Source organism: Dipteris shenzhenensis, chromosome 26, assembly GCF_047967505.1.
Source record: "Dipteris shenzhenensis isolate YYH24624 ecotype China chromosome 26, Dip_SZ_1.0, whole genome shotgun sequence".
In the NCBI taxonomy this organism is placed as follows: Eukaryota; Viridiplantae; Streptophyta; class Polypodiopsida; order Gleicheniales; family Dipteridaceae; genus Dipteris; species Dipteris shenzhenensis.
The window spans coordinates 7,155,906-7,175,716 of record NC_141621.1 but is presented as its reverse complement, the minus strand read 5'-3'; the positions used below and the strand labels follow the sequence as shown (position 1 = coordinate 7,175,716).

The 19,811-nt window shown below is 45.0% G+C and overlaps 1 protein-coding gene across 1 annotated transcript in view; it reads right to left on the bottom strand.

The window, feature by feature from the left end:
* Nucleotides 1–19,811, bottom strand: part of LOC147884597 (uncharacterized) — a 186,339-nt gene that overhangs the window by 120,982 nt on the left and 45,546 nt on the right. Inside the window, exon 7 of the mRNA XM_087397594.1 lies at nt 713–780. Within this exon, the coding sequence (XP_087253720.1) occupies nt 713–780 (68 nt within the window). The remainder of the gene's footprint in view (nt 1–712; nt 781–19,811) is intronic.

Here is a 19,811-nt window from a genome sequence, read left to right as displayed (position 1 = left end):
GGGATTTCTTTTTTGGCTGCACTGATGACACTTTGCCTGGCTGCCCTTTTTGTCTCCCGCCTGCTTCTTGATTGGAAGCATGTTCTTTCTCATCTGGATTGGAATGGAATGGACGGCAATCTTGCAATTATCATTGCCTTATTGTTTAATCAATGTGCTAATATAGACACCAGATCCGCTACACATCCGCAGCCGAAACTTTCAATAGTTCACGTTGCCTAAACTCTTGGGTGTAATGAGTTTCCTTGGAAGCTAGCCTGCCTAACCATCACTGTTATATGACAGGTGTATCCAGAGAAACCCAGCACAACATTCAATTCTCCTGAGGTTAAGCTCGCCGGAATAGGATTGCAACCATGAGCATATAATTTTTTCCAAATTTATTTGATCTCATGACTGAACAAAAGCAAAACAATGCGAAAAACCAAAAATTCCACAACAATGCCTTGGTAACAGCATCGCTTCTAGCTAGTTGTCATAACCAGCTTTTGTTATATCTTTGAGAACTTCATACAGATAGTTTTAGAAGACACCCTTCTGGACCTCTAGTTGTCCCCTTTCTCTTAAACTACAAATGCAATGCGGCTCCCAAGGGATGACCACGTATAATTCAATCCATGTTAAATCCCCTTTACATTCATTGCATGTATTTAAAAATCTGTAAGACCCATATGAACATCTAGTCTCAGGATATGTGTACAAGTAGTAGGACCTCTTTAAGCACACCCTCAATTTGAGTGACTGCTGCATCCACTGCTTCTTGAGAAGTTCCTTTCACAACTGCCACAAAAATTTTGTTAAATTACATAAATAAAATAAAAAACTCCTCATCTATTAATATTGAGGTATGAATCTTCCTTTAGTTTGGCAAATCATCAAGCAAGCAATTCTTTATCAGATCCATCGTTATGACTCATATAGCTTTGTAGCTCAATAGCATATGGTCTTCAGAGAGATTTTTCATTTCTTGTCTGCATGAGTGTGATGGGGACGTGAAACATTGAATCTACTTGCCGAACAAAGCCTTCCCAAGTTAAAGATAAAAGCATGTCATTTCGCAAGAGCAACCACTAATGTCAATACATTTCAATGAGAAGCAAATAGCAGGAGGCCCCCAAAATTGTATAGCATGAATCTGTGTGTTATTGATATGGTCATCATCCATAAAGGTGACATCCAAGCAGCAAAAGCAAATATTTATGCAGGCTTCAATAGAATTTATGGGAATCCCCTTGACAAATCTCAGGAGCTGCACAGTATTAGGCAATTTCAGCTTATGTCATGAGAGAACCCTGGATCAATATAATGCATTAGGATTTCTAGGTGATAAAGAGATGAAATAACCCACTGCATCTTATGAAAACTACCATCCCTCTTTTACCCCCTAGTTTTCCTTGACAAAGTGTTGAACTGGTCCAAGAGCCCAAATTACCATAGGGAGGCATTTAGTTCCATTACACTTTCTTTCTCAATCATTCATTATTGAGATTTATTCTTACAAAGCTTTAGTGTTCCCAAATCCAAAAGGCCAAGGTAGATCCTATAGCACAAAGGGTTTTTTTTGCGTAGCCATTGAAATTCTCATACATTTATTCACGTCTTATAGACCTTGGCTTTGGTTCAACAAGCACCATACACATATGGATAAAAATGGAAGCAGAAATTATGGCTGCACAATATTAGCAAATTTCAACTTATGAACAAGCGAGAACCTTGGAAAGTGCAATGCATTAAGATTTCAAAGGAGCCCTTCTTTCTCTCGGATATAGAGTTATCCGCTCTCCAAAAATGGGTGGTAGACTTGGAATCCCTGTCGGACACAATGATACGGGGCAAGCCACACATTGGATACCACCATCTGAGAAATAAACGAGTTGTGTCTTGTGCGTCGATGGTACCTTTGCATGGAATCAGCATGACAAACTTGATAAACTTGTTCACGATGGTCAAGCACATGTTGTTCCTGGTACCAATAGCTGGTGGAAATTCTGCATGCTAATCTGCTCAAAGGGTTGCTTTGGAATCTCGAGGGGTTGGAGTAATCTTGGTAGCTTCTCATGAGATACCTTCACTTGCCGGCACACCTGGCAATGAGACAAATATTGATGAACATCACTACATCAATGAGGCTAGAAAAACTTGCGCTCTATCTTCTCGAGAGTACTTGCGACGCCTCTGTGTCCGCCTGTTGGAGAATCGTGCGTATCATGGAGTATAGTAGCACGGTATGAGAGCAACACACAAAGTCGTCCTTTGAAGAATAACCACCCATCATGTATAGCATAGTTGCCTGGGCGTTCGTCGAGCATGACTTTGTACCAAGGTGTTTGGAAATTTGCATCCGTATGGTACTGGTTGTGCATCTCCTCGATAGAAGACTCCTGGACTATGGAGATAGAGGTGACCATTCCTCCTCTTTTGCTAAGAGCATCTGTCACAACATTCTCTGATCCGAGCTGATACTCCATCATGCCGCCAAACTCCTGAAAAGTCTGGCTCCATCTGGTTTGTCGATCGGACCACTGAGCGGCAAGCATGGTCTAAAGCCACAGCAAGGCCTGATGATCTGTGCGAACCGTGAAATCCTGACCATAGAGAAAGTGTTTCCATCTCTTGAGGGCATGGATGAAAGCACATAACTCCTTGTCATAGACCGAGTATCTGGTCTCCGCTGGAAGCAACTTGTGTCCCTCGAATGTGATGGGGTGACCGTTCCGCTCCAATGGCATAGTCACTAGCATCAGTCCGTACATCGCAGGGTTGATCCCATTGTGCCAATGCTAGGCACGGTGCTGTAGTAACTACCTCCTTCAACTGGGCAAAGGCCGAAAGAGCTCCTGGAGTAAAGGCAATAGGTTGTTTCCTGGCTTTACTCCCTGTAAAAGATTGGTGATGGGAACTGCAATTCTTGCCAAATCCTTGATATGCTTCTGATAGGCCTGGCAAATGCCCATAAACATCCGAATCTCCTGTGCTATGGTAGGCACCTCCCACTCCACAATATCCTTCACCTTGGCTAGATCCAAGCGAACTCCTGCCGAAGTGATGATGTAGCCCAAGTAATGTACCTCCTCCAAGAAAAAATTGTTTTTCTTGTCGTTGATGTACAGCTGGTTGTCCTTTAGAAGTTGAAAAACTTGTTGAACGTGCTTCACATGCTGTGCTGGATCCTTCGAGAAAATCAGAATGTCACCGAGAAACACAAAGACACCCTTACCGATCAATGGTTTGAAGATTCGAAGCATCATACGGGTAAAGGCTTCAGGTGCCCCTGTGAGACCAAAGGGCATCACCACAAACTCATGGTGGGCTTTCTCTGTGCGGAATGCCATCTTCGGAATATCCGGCTCATGAATCCACATCTAATGGTATCCACTCTTCATATCAATTTTTGAGAACATCTTGGCTTCGTTAAGGCACTGTAAGATGTAGTCGATCCTTGGCATGGGGAACCTACTCTTGATGGTCAGCTTGTTTAGTGCACGGTAATCCACACGCATCTGAGCTGAATTGTCCTTCTTGACAAAGAGGATCAGCAGAGCTACATACGGTGAGTTACTAGGGTGGATGAGGCCAATGGATAACAACTCCTCTAACTACTACTCAAGGTCCTCCATCATCTCGCTAAGATGGTAAGGATGCTTGCTAGGAGGTGATGATCCAGACAAAAGCTCAATATGATGGTCCTCTGGCCGGCTGGGTGGTAAGACTGGAGACAAACTCGATGTAAGGAAAATGTTTTAGTATTGCTAAAGCAAAGCTTCCTATTCGAAAGTCTTGACTGGAACTTCTGTATTGGTCGCGTTGACATGGACAATGTACGCTTCTCCTCCCTTGCAAATCTTGCATGCCATCTCGATTGCGGAAACCAAAGGGCGAGGCAAAGTGTCTTTAAGCCAAACAATGAACTTATCCCAGTGGTCTGGAATTTTGAGGTCCAAACCTTGGTTCTAATAGCCTGGGCGATTGAACTGGTGCCACCATCGGGCTTCCAAGATGATGTTCATTGCTTGAGTTGGTGCGACCGTGAAAGTACGGGTGTCTGCCCATCCTCCTATCTTTACAGTGGTGCTTCAGGCCACCTTGTTGCTCTCCGCCTGCTGTCCTATGAATGCCCCATTCAAGGCGATGGTGTAGACGGGGTGAGAGTCAACCCGGCTCACTGAGCAGCTTTGGTAGAAATGATGTCATCGGAACTCCCTCAATCTGCGAGGATGATGACATTCTGACCGCCGATTTGTCCGTAAAACTGGAACATGGTGCGAAACTGGTGAGAGTACCCCTTCTGTGGATCTTCTTCGATCTCCTCTATAAACAATGAGGTTGTCTTGGCCGGAGTCAAAGCTGTAGAAGAACCACTGGATGTGGATCCATTGGCTTGCTGCTTTTCAAATGCGGGCAATCCTGCTTTTGTGCCCCTGCTCATGGCAAAAGAAGCAACGGTTTTCTTCGGCATAGGTCGTTTGGGTGGCTGCATCCAAGTACCCTCCATAGTTGTTGCCGTCTTTTGCTAGCCAGTTCTTCTGTTGCCCCGTGCTGGCCTTCTTTCCTCCATCTATGGCAGAGGAATGCAAAGGCTTCTTACTATTGAACTGTTTGGGTCCTCGACACCGTGCATGAGCTCAAAGTTATGAGCAAGCTCAGATGCACACTCATATTGCTGTGGCCGAAAACTACGGACGTACCACTAGATGTCTTATCGCAGCCCATGAAGGAATTTGCTCAGCTTCTGATTCTCCTTTAGCTGCAACGGTACAAACACCTGCGTGAATAATTAGCATAATGATTCACTGACTCGGTGTCCCCTTGGCGTAGCTCATAGAATTGACTAAGAGGAAATAGATACAACTTAATAACGAATGCCCAAAGGGCTGAAGACAACTGTATGAAGAGGCTGAAACCCTCACTGCAAAACTAGAAGACTAGACTACCTAGAGGAAATGAATCTTCACTAGATCCCTAAAGATGCTGAGGCTACCCTGCTGGTCTGCTGCGGGGAGGGGGGAGGCTTGGGCTCTACTACTTTGAAGGCTTTAAGCCCTGAGGAGTGGATGAGAAATGAAGGCCAAGGGGCTGCCTTTTATAGGCCCCCTTGGGCCTCAAAACTGACCAACCAGCATTGCTGACCATGCTGCTGCCCACCAACTGGGCTGTCCTGGTGATCGACTGATGACATGGCACCGACCACTCCGTGTGGCAGCCGACTGGCTGCTGATGTGGCACCTTTGCTGCACGGGCTGCTGCTGAGCTGGCTGCTTGCGTGGCAGTCCAGTATGGCCACAGGCTGCGGATGCCCGTGACACTTTCAACACTTGAAAGGCACCCAAGGTTTGGGCCTCTTTTATGGTCACAAAGTTTCACTTACTCTCCATGCTTTTACAAACAATGACTGGGCACGATGCCATGACACTAGAGCTTCATGCATCATGCACCTCTTGGTTCAGCACGATTCAGCTATAGTTGCTACTTCTAGCTATGAAGCTGAGTACAAGGCAGATTTTACAGCCATGGTGTAATGTATCTAGCTACAAAAACTACTTGCAGCTCTTGATGTTGGTTAGACGTCTCGCACTACTATCTACACTATTAGTCAGAGTGCTTTAACCAGTATGCGCAATACAGTGTTTCATGCACGCACTAAGCACATTGAGGTCCATTATCACTATGTCAGAGAGAGATTGTCAGCACGGTATACTCACTTGTCTTATGTTATGCCACAACACAATTTGGGAGATAGTGTCACCAAGGCACTTCCACAACCCAAGTTTGAGCGTTTCGGCAAGCTTTACACTTATTCCATTTGTTACGTGGTTCTGTCATCCTTGTACATCCATAGGTCGCTATACCCTTTTGGATGAGCATGTGCAACCATGGCATTAGTTCCATGTACCCCTGAGATGTTTCCACAGTACTTCACCCATACCATGGAGGGGGGTTCACTAGGTTTGCCCCTACTATGGCCTTGTGGTCATTATTATTTCATTTTTTAACTAAGTCAGCTCTTATAACATGAGTTGACCAAACTAGGGGGGCTCACTAGGTTTGCCCCTACTATGGCCTTGTGGTCATTATTATTTCATTTTTAACTAAGTCAGCTCTTATAACATGAGTTGACCAAACTAGGGTTTAGGTTGGCCTTCATAGGCTTGTAGTTGCACTTCATATCTACGGTTTCTGCAATACATTTTCAGTTCGACTTCAGTTCTGCTCTCTTGCCAGTTGCACTTCTGCTGCCTTGCTCTCACACATCCCTTCACCATCGGTGAGAAAACCAAGGTCAAGGATCTTATGCCAAGTATTTGGAATTCTTTTGGCAGCTTCATACAAAGTATATCTCCAGCTTGAACACGACAACTCATGTCAAGGTGCTCAAGGTGCCTAGCAGACAAGGTGTGCTTGGCTTGCTATATCAAGAAGAGCAAGTGATGCAACAAATGGATGGAGGTCATGGAGATGACCAAGCTTTTCCTGCCCATGTACATGGGAAGGCCGAAAGCAAACTTGTTGAAATTTTTTCCTCTACTCATAACTCTCATACATGGAGATAAAGTGGTGGCAATGCAAAGTCCAGCCACAACGCTCATGGTTCAAGCAATGGACAAATGTAGAAATATAGAAAAGACGACTTGTTAGAAAGCACACAGACGGATGTTGCTTGCTGTAGCCAACACTCCCGCAGTAGAAGATTGTGTAGAAACGTGGCCTAGGAAACACAAAATGCTTGATTCAAATCCCAATCTTTTTCCTTTGTGCGCATGAGTGATATGTAGATGCTTTCACAGGCATCCACAGCCCATGGCATGCTCCAAGCTGCATGTCAACCTCCGAACAGCCATGTCAGCAGCTGCATCAGCGCCTACATCAGCAGCCATGTCAATGCCACGTGGCGGTCGATGGACAACAGCAGACCCGACACCAGGTCGGGTACATCAGGGGCCTGGTCGGGACAGATCCTGACTAGGTTGGTCAATTACAGGGCCCTTGGAGGGCCTATACAAGCCAGCCCTTGGGGGCTCATTTTCCATCCCACTTTCAGGGCTGATTCACAGCAAATATACCTCCAGCCAGCAGTAGTCTTCCAGACAGGATCAGGCCAGGTAGGGAGCAGCAGTCAGCTCCCTCGTGTGGCATCTACATGTTCCATTCCAGACCAGGCTTCATCGCTTGGATAGCAGCAGCAGGGTATGCATCAGAGCAGCCCTCAGTTCACAGTTCTACAGTGAGGGATTGTCCCTCCATACAGTACTTTTCCCTCTTTATTCAGCCTTTTGGACAGGTTTATTTTCCTCTTCGGAGGACCCCTTATATTCCCCCTCATATTGCCACACTCAACTCACAGTTTCCATCCACTGGTATTTGTACATTATTCTCTCAGTTTCTATCTCTATTCAGTCAGCAGTTAGTAGGAGAGAGAGTGAGTTAGCCTTTCTCCCTGCTACATTGGTATCAGAGCTTCAATTTTTTTTCCTGAGATAGTGAGGTTCAGACGGACATCCACTGTTTTATGGTACAGAAAAGATCCAGAAGGGACTCCATGAGTACCTGTTTCAAGTCCAGCCCCAATGTGGAGGAAGAAGTTCCTTTCCCAGCCCTTCCACCACAGATTCCACCCCCGGCCATAGAGGCCCCAATGACAGTTTCCACCATGGCAGCCATGAAGCAAACAATGATGCAGATGTAGCACCAGCAATCAGAGAGCCCTTTTGCATGCATGTTTTAGCCCCAAGAGATCCCAGCAGACCACCAGAGAGTGCAAGAGAGCAGCTCAAGAGGCAAAGGAAGAACGTGATCACGAGGCTCAAGAAGCTAGGGAGCTCAAAGAGCACACAGGTCCGGAGACGAAAGAAGAATGGGATCATCATCTCCTCAGTTCTCTACTCCGCCCAACAGGAGACAAGGAGAGGGAGAAAGAAAGAAAGATCTATTAACATCCTCGGGAGACCTCACCGGTCTACGGGACAAAACACACACCAAAAAAGAGTGACTTACAACATCTGGATAAACCAGAGGGTCGAGGAGTGCACATGGCATCTCAGTTCAAGGTTATTATAGCACACATCTAGATTCTAGTACTATGATAAAATTGGCCTTCATTACATCAGTTTAAGACTGAGGGTCTTTGGGTTTGGATTTGAAGTCTCTAATGAGTGCTTTTCCATCTCTGTAAACAGCCCATTTACCTTCCTTGCGAGCGTCCTTTCACTTTAGCTAATTTTGTGGCTTTCATCTTGAGGGTGAGCTCCTTTGAGATCCATATCTTGGTACCTCTTAATTTGTTTGTTTGCTTAAGATCTTTGCTTCTTGCTATGGGATTACTTCTGTGACATGCTCAAGCTTTTCTGCCATGCTTCCATCCTGCCAGCCCTCGGGTAATCCTCTTATGTGTAGTATCTAGGTATTCTTAGCTCTTCTTTCCTGTGCTTGTACTTCTTCATAGACATCACATGTATTGATTTTGTTGTCCATCTTTGCTGTAATTTCCTGTTTAACTGATTTGACCTGAGTAGTAACTGATTTGACCTGAGTGGTAACTAAGTCCTGGACTTTGGTTACCAGCTTTGGTTCCAGCGCTGCTTCACTTTGTATCCGTAAAACTTCATGTGTAATTTCCTGTTTTCCTTTGTTTTCCATACTGAAAACTTTCATCCCTAGAGAGGCGAGTCGGGCCTTAGCCTCTAATTTCTGGCTGTAAATAGTAAACTTGCTCCTGTAGGTTCAAGCCTGTGAGGATGCTTCGTTGCCTTTGATGATTCAAATCATAAGGAGAGGGAGTCGGGGAAAAATCAGTAATAGCAGCAAAAGACAATTTCTTCCTTGTAGGGATCGAGGTTGGGGTCGAGATAACAGGTTTCTCCTCCATGAAGGCCTTTGAGAGCTCCATCATGGCCTGTGAATAGTTTGCATGCCCCTTTGCTGTGTCTAACACCCCAGACTAAGCCCGGGGCTCAGCTCAGCCTGGGGCTGAGAATGGGCTGCTGTTTGCACCCCCCCTACCTTGGAGAGTTGCTCTTCAAGCCTGACCCCCTCCCGTGACTTGACCTAGGCGCCACGAGCTTCCTCCGAGCCACGACCTTGTTGTGTGCGCCCGCCTTGCCTACATGCTCTGCTTCTGTGTACTCCCGGCTGGCCCCACTGGCCCTGCTATTGTGTGAGCCGTGTTTAGATTAGGATAGGCGACGACGAGAGGGAGAGGCTAGGTGACAGGAGGCTGAGGGGCTAGGCTGAGAGAGAAAGAGAAAGAAAGAAAGTTTATTAAAGTCTGCTAAAGACCGATGGGTCTATGAGGCTGAAAGAAAATTTGATACAATGAGCAAAAGGGTGGAGCTACTAAGCGAGCATCATAACCTATGCTAGAGAAAGAAAAAACTGTGTAGACATAGTCAATGGTATCATCATACATGTCATGTCACCATAGTCCGATACATCCTTCACTGGCAACATCATCCCCATAGGGAGTGCAGTCTGATCCAATAGTCTGATCCAATACAATGCAATGCAATGCTAGATAATGCATATGGGAACGTCAAGGTACATCCAATGATGGACTAGGCAGTGTAGGCAAGAAACCCGTGATAGATCGTTGTCTGCTATCTATATGAGTAGTCCATCGTGTCCTCCTAGCAGCTACCCGACCCCCAGTGCCACAGTAACCCCGGTCGGTTGTATTCCAGGCTTGAAAATAGAGGAAATGTCAGTGAGTGTGATCTGTGTGCCTGTCCTCTATCGAGTGTGTCGTATCTTGATCTTGGGGTCTATCCATCCTGCTGACTGTGGCCGACGAAACGGCATGCTCTAGCTAGAAGAACTCACTGATCCTACTCTCGGATGGGCCAGGCAAGACCCCCTGCTCCTATCTCCATGATCTGATGAGATGCTCTCTATGTCGAACCGCCGCCTTGTAGATGAAAGCTGCCAGGCATCTCTGATCTGGGTATGAGAAGAATCTGGGTAGGCCCTCGAACCCGTCCCTAAAACCGCAGTGATACCATCCGCGGATCTCATTGTAGATTGGGCAACGGAAGATAAAGTGCTCCTCCGATTCCACCTCGTGCCGCTCACAAAATGTGCAGATACAACTCTCTCTGGGGATCTCATCTACTCGCCCACTTTCAATACGGAGTTGATGCGATGACACACGGAGCTGTCCAACGGCAATCCTAAGTGAGTGCGGAAGATGGCAATCCTGAGTGAGTGCGGGAGATGTTTGACTCCTAAATCTTGGACATGACATGTCCGATCATAATGGTTCTATAGTTATCTGCACTCATAGGATCCCCTACCTTGTGGATAGGTGTGATAGTGTTGAGGGTCCAAGTGCATGGGAAACCAAGACAAACTGCTTCATTGAATAGATTTGCTAGGATAGGGGATAGGATATCAATCCAATATGCAACAAACTCGGTACATAGGCCCTCATGATCCTTAGCTCAGCCATTGTGAAGCTTCATGACCGCATCTTTGACGTCCCCCTTAGTGAATAGAGTGCAAGACGTCGGTCATGGTGTGTGCTAGAGATTAGGAGTGGGCTGGTTGGGGATGTCATATAGTGTGCGAGCGTAATCATGCCAAAGCTGAGTATCCGTGAGTGGTGAGGGGGACCTCCGTTCAAGAAACTGTCGCCAAAAATATTTGGAGTTATTGAACAAAATGTTCAGCAATTCCTCCTCATTTCGGCGAACAAAGTTCCGTTTCTTCTCTCGAACTAGACAAGGATACTCGTGTAATGTGTCTGGTCCGCTCGGCAGGAAATGTTTGGATTCGAATCGGAGTTGTCGGCGAAGAGCTTTGCACTCTTCATCGTACCAACTATTACATGGTACCGAACCCAAAGGCGGTGGTGGACAGTTAGAGCGTGTGGTGTACGGGAAGGCGTGAAGGACAGCCTCGTGTTGTGATCGACTAATCAAAGCAGCCCGGTCCTCTAGGAGAGGTATGTGAAGATATAAGTGAGTAGGGTGTAGAGTCGTGCAGAATATCTTGGTGAGACTGTGATCGAAGTGTATATCGTGATAGGTATATAAGTGGGTGGTGTTGTAGGCGGTGTAGCAAGGCAAGGAGATTTCACACAATGTTCTACTTTTATGGCCACATGGGTGCAGAAAAGGGGTCCTCATCCTTGCAGATTCAGGGGGTTCAAAGGATACCATCTCCACCAAAGTCGCCAAGCAGGCCTGGTTGACTCACACCTCGACACTCCATTGCCTTAAATGGCACATCCATGGGACAGCAAACAGAGAGCAACTTGGAGGTCACTTTGGACACTCTAAAGATCTCATGGTAGGTAGACAGCAAACCACTTAGGATGGCACCAACAAAGGCAACTGATTTCGTCTTGGGAGCACGATGGTGGCACCAATTTGAGGTTCAATCTGACTACCAACAGCAAGGCTTGGATTTCGAAATCCTAGGCCATAGGAATAAGTCCATTCCTTGGCTTAAGGATACTCTTCCTTGACCTTGATTTCAGCAGTTCAGATGTCCCGAGAGATCCACAGAGGGGATGAAGTGAATGAGGTCTACGTCAACTCGACTACTACAGCGACTCCAATTAGGAACCCCCTACAACAGTACCAAGACATATTCGTCACATCGACTCTTCCTCCATCTTTACCACCAGTTCGACCACAGGACTACCAAATTGAGCTCATTCCCGATCATCAACCCCTAGCAAGCATCCTTACCGTCTTAGCAAGAAGATGGGGGAGGAGCTTGGGACAAAGTTAGACGAGTTGTTGCGGAGCGGTTTCATATGTCCCAATAATTGTCCGTATGCAGACTCGGTCCTCTTTGTGAAGAAAAGGGATAGCACGACCAAGATGTGTGTTGAATACCGCATACTTAACAAGCTGACAGTGAAGAGCCAAATTACCATGCCACGATCGATTACATTTTGGAACGCCTAAGCACGGCCAAGATGTTCTCCAAGATTGATCTGAAAGGTGGGTGCCATCAGATCCGAATTCACGAGCTTGATATTTGAATGGAGAAGGCTCAATACAAGTTTGTCGTGATGCCCTTTGGTTTCACAAGGGCCCCAATGACGTTCAATCGCATAATATTGCAGATCTTCAAGCCTCTTATTGCTAAAAGTGTTTTTGTCTCTTTAGATGACATTCACCTTTTGTCCAAGGGTCCTGCAAAGCATGTTATGCATGTTCAACAGGTTCTTCATCTCTTGAAGGACAACCAGTAGCACATCAATGCCAAGAAGAGTAGCTTCTTTTAGTACGAGGTACATTAATTTGGCTACCACATCACTCTGATAAGTACTGTCTTGGACTCAGCCAAAGTGAAGGACAGTGTGGAATGGGAGGTGCCTACTACACCCCAGGAGGTCTGCATGTTCATGGGCATTAGCCAAGCATACGAAACACATCAAGGTCTGCAGTACCTATCACCGATCTACTACAGGGAGTAAAGATTCCAGTACCCATCACGAATCTACTACGGGGAGAAAAGACCAAGAAGCAGCCCATTCATTTTACTCCAAAAGCCTTTTCATACTTCACTTCATTTAAGGAAGTAGTTACCACAGCTCCTGCCTTGCATAAGCTAAATGGGATCAGCTCTTTGATGTTCGGAACACCAGTGACTATGCCATAGGAGCAGTCTTGGAGCAGAACGATCATCCAGTTGCACTTGAGGGACACAAGCTGGTTCTAGCCATTCTAGATATGGCTCGGTAGAGCTGCATATAACCATCCATTCCAAATATATAAACAGAACCTTACAGTGACTAGTACACCGATCCAAAGGCAGATATACCGTCAACAAGCGATACCTCGGGTGAGACCGACAGTGTCACCAAGTGACCCCTAGTTATTAGGAGTGGTCTAAACCAAGGGAGTGGAGGTGCTACCCCCCTCTCGAGCATCAGGCAATGCTCTAGACCCACGCTCTTATGAGCCTGAATGAGCTCCAATTGAAGTCGGCTCAAGCGGAAATGCCTCTAGGTAGAGCTGCAACAACTGAGGTGCCAGTTCACCCTCCTCCATCCACTTCGCATTTATAGCTGGATAATTTCTGAATTTAACCAGGTAGCCGCGGATAACTCTACCTTTTACCTTGCATTTCTTGTGTGTCAAAATCTGTTCCGGAACCAAGATTTCATCCAAATCTTCAACTTCAGGCTGTTCTTCAGGACACATATCTTCCGGCACATCTCCCTAAAATGCTTCCAAAAGACTCACATGGAATGCATCGTGAATCTTCCACTGATCTGGTAGCTTCAGTCTGTGAGCTACATCATTGATCTTTTCTAGAATCTGAAAAGGACCATAGTACATCACAGCAAGCTAAGCATACAGCCTGTCTTTCCCCTTCTTTTTCAGCCGTGCTTTCTCAAAGTGTAAGAGAACCCAATCATCTTCTTTGAATACCAACTCATGACGATGACAAACGGTTGCTCTCTTCTTCTTATCTTGAGTCCTCTAAGCAATCTTGATTTTCCTGTAAGCCTCATCCAGGTTTTCCACAAACTTGTCAGCTTCAAACATTTTATCTTTGGTGTGCAAAATGGGTGGAACTTTCATGTGTCCTTCCATGATTTTAAAAGGAGCTTTTCTTGTAGAAGTATGCACTGGGTTGTTGTAGGCAAACTCAACCAGTGGCAAATACTGCTCCCATTCTGCCTTGTGCTCCAAGACATAGCAATTCAAAGATCGAGGACAGTGGAATCTCGGACAGCCCATCGGACTATGGATGAAACAACGAGAGAAATTCAGCGTGGTCCCCATATTTTCAAACAATCCACCCAGAATAGGCTTGTCATCCGTGGGTCCCTGTCATTGACAATAGACCGTGGCATTCCGTGGTATTTGAAAACATGAGACGTGAAAAGCCTTGCCATCTGGTCTGCTGTAATTTTCTTCCTCACTAGAATAAAGTGAGCTTGTTGCTAAGCCTGCAAATGATGGTCCAGATACCATCATGACCTGACGGTGTACGAGAAATATCAAAAATGAAATCCATAGCAATGCTTTGCCACGGTCTATCTGGATCGGGAAGTGGCTATAACAATCAGGGGCTTTCTGCCTGTCATACTTCAATTTCTGACAGGTGATGCATGTCCTGACATACAATTCAACATTGCGTCACAAAGCTGGCCAGTAAAAGAAGTGCTCAACAGCGTTCACAATTGCATACATTCCCCGATGTCCAGCATAAGGCGGAACATAACTTTCGGCCATGACCTTGGCCCTCAACTGCGCTTTGCCTCACTTTTAGAGAACACAATGATGTCATCGAAGAATGTCTCCACAAAAGACCTGTGTTCTCTAAAAATCATGTCGATCATACGATTGAACGTAGCAGGAGCATTGGTCAACCCGAATGGCAACATACTCATATAACCCAAAAGTGGTCCTAAAAACAGTCTTGTGCGCATCTTCTGGTCTTATGTGGATCTGGTGATACCGGCTCTTCAGATCAATGCGGCTGAAAATGGAAGACCCCTCAAGTGTGTCCGAGATGTCATCAATTCGAAAAATGGGAAAACTGTTCTTCACTGTGATCTTGTTAAGTGGATGGTAGTCGATGCACATTCTCCGAGATCCATCCTTCTTCTGCACCAAAAGAGCTAGTGAAGAGTATGGGGAGAAACAGGGCGAGAGTTCCCCTGCTAAAGACTCAGGAAAACAATCCTGACTGAAACAAGAAATCTGTCCGCTCTTTATCCAAACCAGAAAGAGGTGGCTGATCATCTTCTCTCACTTTTTCTTTCGCAAAAATCAAATACGTAGAAATATTCTTTTTCAGTACTGAAGTAATTGTGGAAGCAGATACAACTAGAACGGACTCTCCTTTGAGTTTTACATCAAGTACATAAGTCTTTCCCTTGTAAGTCAAGGTAACTGTCTTATTGTACATATCTACAATAGCCCGAAGACGATAACACCATGGAATTCCCAAAAGCACATCACAACCATTCAGAGGCATAATGAAAAATTATTATGTATCAACATGAAGGCGGAGCTTCCCAATAATCGGAGTGATAGACGTACGCAGCCATGTAGCAGCCATGTCTGCTTGCGCAAGTGAACCCATTTCTTCTGGTCGAATACCGAGCTTGCCTGCTAGCTCAGGAAAAATGAAATTTGCTTTAGCACCTGGGTCAAAGAAAAATAGAGCTGTCTAGTCACAAACTTTGCCCCAAGCTCTATAAAGCTCCATGTCATCCTCCTGTTTCTTATCATTAATCATATCAAGCACAAATCCAGCATATGGCTTTTGCTTCTTCTCCTTTTGATCATCTTTTGGTTCCACTTTCTGTTCACTTTTATCCTCCATGGGATACTTTCTTTTCTTCTTATGCGGGCATTCATGCACCTGATGGCCCTTACCTCTGTAGTAAAAACATCTATTTTGCTCCCAGAGGACTTGTTTCTCTTCTTCTGTTAACCTCGTGAGCCGTGACCCAAAAACACCCCGTAGTCCTGCAACAAGGGTAGCTTTCAAAGGCTTACTGAACTTCTTCTTTTGAACTCTTCATTCTTGCTGCCCTTAAAGCCAGTTGTCTTGCCCTGTAGCCTCCCACCATACAATATAATAAAAAAGAATATGATTTCTCCTCTCCACCAATGCTATGTGCCATGGCTGAAAATTTTATCTAGGCTGCAAATTTATTACAGCATCTAGTATTTGCTATCCTGACCCAAATAGAACCACAGGCTCACCTCTTGAGAAAGATGGCGATATCCCGGCAATGGAATCACAGAAACCGGCCTTCAAAAAAACTCCAAGGGACAATGAACAAATAATAAATAACAAATACTTAATTTCCGGCCATTTAGAAATTCCTACAGCAAACCAAAACAATTGAGAACACAACACCCAAGAGCTAGATCGCCCTTGTCCTTCACCAGACACCAAATTGGCCCTAAACTTAGCGCACCTTTCGGTATTTCTTTATCATTTATTTGGAAGGCGTCCAAATACAAGAAAAGTACCTGCCGTGCATCAGCCCAAAATCAGCCAACTGAATAATCCGTTCACAGGCACTTCCTGTTGAGATATCGAGCTCCACTCGCGATATGCCAGGGTGACCGTTGTGCATTTATGTCACCGACTTGTTAGCTGCAGATGCGGTTGGTACACCGCCCACGAATAATAGCTGGATGACAGCTATCCTTATCTACTCTAGTTCGTGGCTCAGTTAGTATGCCACCTTAGTTAGTTGAGTTTGGTTTGAGACCCACATATAGGATTCTTCTATTTCTTTGTACTAGAGTTCTTTTGGCTTACACAACTAAGAAGAGGAAAACTGTTTTCAGCCTCCACCTGTGTGTGTATTCCCCCATTGTGTATGTGAGAAAGCCGCAAGTGAGACTCCTTCCCTCTCTCCCACTATCTTCACATGGTATCAGAGCCTTATTCGTGGTAAGGAGCTCAAGAAAGCAAACCAAGTTCGCGGTGTCCTGGTAAGAGGACCAGTGTTGCTTTCCTTTTTCGAGTTTGGGAGCAAATCTCTGCAGGTAGCACAGTCGGAAGTGCAAGAGTGCACTGTTTCAGATTGAGACGCCCTTCGCGGTGTGGCGAGAGGGCAGTATATGCTGCGGGCGAAGGCGAAGCCCTCGGTGACTTTATTTTTCTTATTCGAGGCCATTTCGGGGCCCATTGCATCGTATGCCTGTGTGCAGAGATATTGGGAGTTGCAGAATCATGCTTGTTGCCTGTTGATGCAAAATCGTCACTAGGAAGTGACTGTGTGGTCAAATACCACTTTCGTCAGTTTTGAAGATTTGCCCGTGTGAGGCAAAAGCTGTGCTTTTTGCAGTGACAGAATATTTTGCAGTGTTCTGTAATGGCGTCTGATTCTCTTTCATAAATTCTCACTGAAAAGATTGACATGAACAACTTCCAGGCATGGAAGTTTAGAATGACGAATTTCCTTATGGGAAAAGGCTATTGGGAGCATTACAGGAAATGAAGAAGAACCAGTTCTTCCTAATGTTCCCAATCAACAGGAAATGCAAGCAGTTAAAGGATGGCATGAGAGAGCCACAAAAGTTATGTACTGGCTGTCTATTAGTATTTCGGATTCTATGATTGTGCATATTCAGGATGCAAGTACGCCAAAGGAGGCATGGGATACTTTGGCAAAAATGTACAACACAAATACGCAAGCCAGGAAAATGCAGCTCAAGCAGGAGTTGCACAATGTGCAAAGAGAAAATATGAGCATCAATGACTACCACATGAAGGTGAAGAAAATTGTAGATGCACTTGCTTCCATTGGGTCGCCAGTGGAAGATGATGATCTAGTTTCTGTGACCTTGAATGGTCTAGGAAAGGATTATGCACAGTTCCGGACATCCATTGCAGTCCGTGAAAAATTTCCTGATTTTGAGGAGTTGTTTGCTCTTCTAATTTCTGAAGAGCAAAGAAATGGGGGTGCATCTTCTTCAGGAGGAACTTCAAAAGAAACTGTCTTCTACTCAAATGCTGGCAGAGGCAGAAGCAGAGGCAGAGGTAGAGGGGGCTGATCTGGAGGCCGTGGTAGAAATCAGAATATGCAGCAAACTCAAGAAAACCAGTCCTATGGAGAAGGACGTGGTAACTCTAGAGGCAGGGGGAGCCAAAGAGGCTGTGGTGGATGGCAGAGAGGCCGAAATGCAAACAACAATGTTGAATGCTACTACTGTGGTAAAATGGGTCATATGGCTAAGGACTGCTACAAAAAGCAAAATGACATTATGAATGGAAAATTGCAGCAAGGCAATTATGCATCTTCTAGTAGATAGGGTGATGACAGAAATGAGCATCTATTTATGGTGCAGCACATGACCAATTCTCTGACAAGTGCAGAAGAACGAAATGTATGTGGTATGTTGACTCAGGTGCGTCAAACCACATGACAGGTCATGCAGAATGGATGCAGGATGCAAGGAAAATGAAAAAACCAGGATTTGTGGAGACTGGTGATGATACTGCACATCCTATTGTGCAGATTGGTAAAATTCCTTTGTCTATGCAGGATGGGAAAAAGAAATACCTGTCTGATGTATTTCATGTCCCAAATATCACCAAGAACTTGGTTTTTGTTGGTCAAATGGTTGAGCAGGGCTTGCAGGTCAGATTTAATCCTCAAGGATGCTTTGTTGAGGATATGAAAAATAACGGTCGCTTGATAGCAAAAGGAAAGAAGAAGGGCAGGATGTTTACACTGGATGCAGACATGCCTAAATTGAGTGCAGCAATGTTTGCACATGGGACTGGTGTTGTTGTAGATATTGATATCTGGCATAAACGCATTGGTCATGTTAATGTACATCGACTTAAATCAATGCAGGCCCAAAATATTGTTGCAGGATTGCCTAAATTCAAGGTTGCAGAAATGCATAAGGTATGTGAAGCCTGTCAATTTGGAAAACAGACAAGGAAACCATTTCCTAGGCATGTTCAAGAGAGCAAGAAGCCATTGGAATTAATCCACTCTGATGTGTGGACTACTAAAGCTGTATCTATTGGAGGCTGTCATTATTTTGTCACTTTTATTGATGACTACAGCAGAAAAGTTTGGTGCATTTTATGAAAAAGAAAAGTGAAGTGTTTGGGCATTTCAAAGCTTTTAAAGCTATGGCTGAAAAAGAAACAGGCCTGCAAATAAAATGCCTAAGGTCAGATGGAGGGGGAGAGTACCTCTCAAATGAGTTTGCAAGGTTCCTGCAGGAGCATGGCATAAAGCAGCAATATTCATGCAGTCATACCCCACAACAAAATGGACTTGCAGAAAGGAAAAACATGCATATTGGAGAGGTATCTCGGGCCATGCTAAATGAAAAAGATCTACCAGATTATTATTGGGCTGAAGCAGTGCTACAGCAGTTTACATAATGAACAGGACTCCCACTGCAGCAATACATGGCATGACGCCAGAGGAGATGTATACTAGTAGGAAACCAGATATTTCTCATTTGAAAATTTTTTGTTGCATTGCCTATGTTCATGTGCGAGATGAGTTGAGGTCCAAGTTGGATCCAAAAGCTGAGAAGTGCGTCTTTATTGGTTATTCTCTACAGCAGAAAGGGTATAGATGCTATAACCCTTCTACTCGCAAGTTTACAGTGAGCAGAGATGTTATTTTTGATAAGATGAGCAGCTGGTATAAACCAATAAATGTGATGATTGATGTAGATGCACAAAATGGTAATGCTGCACAGAATTCACAGCAGCAATCACAAAATATCAGTGGACCTGCAGTGTCCTCTAGCAGTGGTTCACATACTTCGCCATGGACAGGCAGATTGAGATCAGGAGAATCTCCTTAAAGCAATGCAAATAGTGGTACACAGGTATCACGAAAAGGAAAAGAGAAGGTAGATCAGTCCATGTTTGATGTGAATGCAGGTCACTCTTATGTGGATGGTGAATCCAGTGGCTCAGAATAGAGCATTGATGATGAGTTGGGTATTCCTTCTGTTGTTACACCTGGAGTAAGGAAGACCAGGGATGTTTTGAGAGCACCTGGAAGTGAGCCCACTTTGCGCACGTCTACAAGAGCTAGGTATCCTGTGGATAGACTGAAATATGATGGATTTACAGCCATTCACTATGCCTATATGGTCAAAGTTGTAGATGCTAAACGAAGAGAGAGAGAGAGTGTGCAGTACAGGACGAGTCGAAGAAGAAGTCACGTCAACTTAGATTGATAGATAGGGTTCCTAAACACAAGTACAAAGTACTTGTATCTAGGCCTAGGACTAAGTATCCTAGGTGTCACATAGGACTAAGTGTCCTATGTGGCATAGAAGGCACTAACACTATAAGTGCCTACACTTATGCCTACAAGGCACATACCATGGCCTATAGGG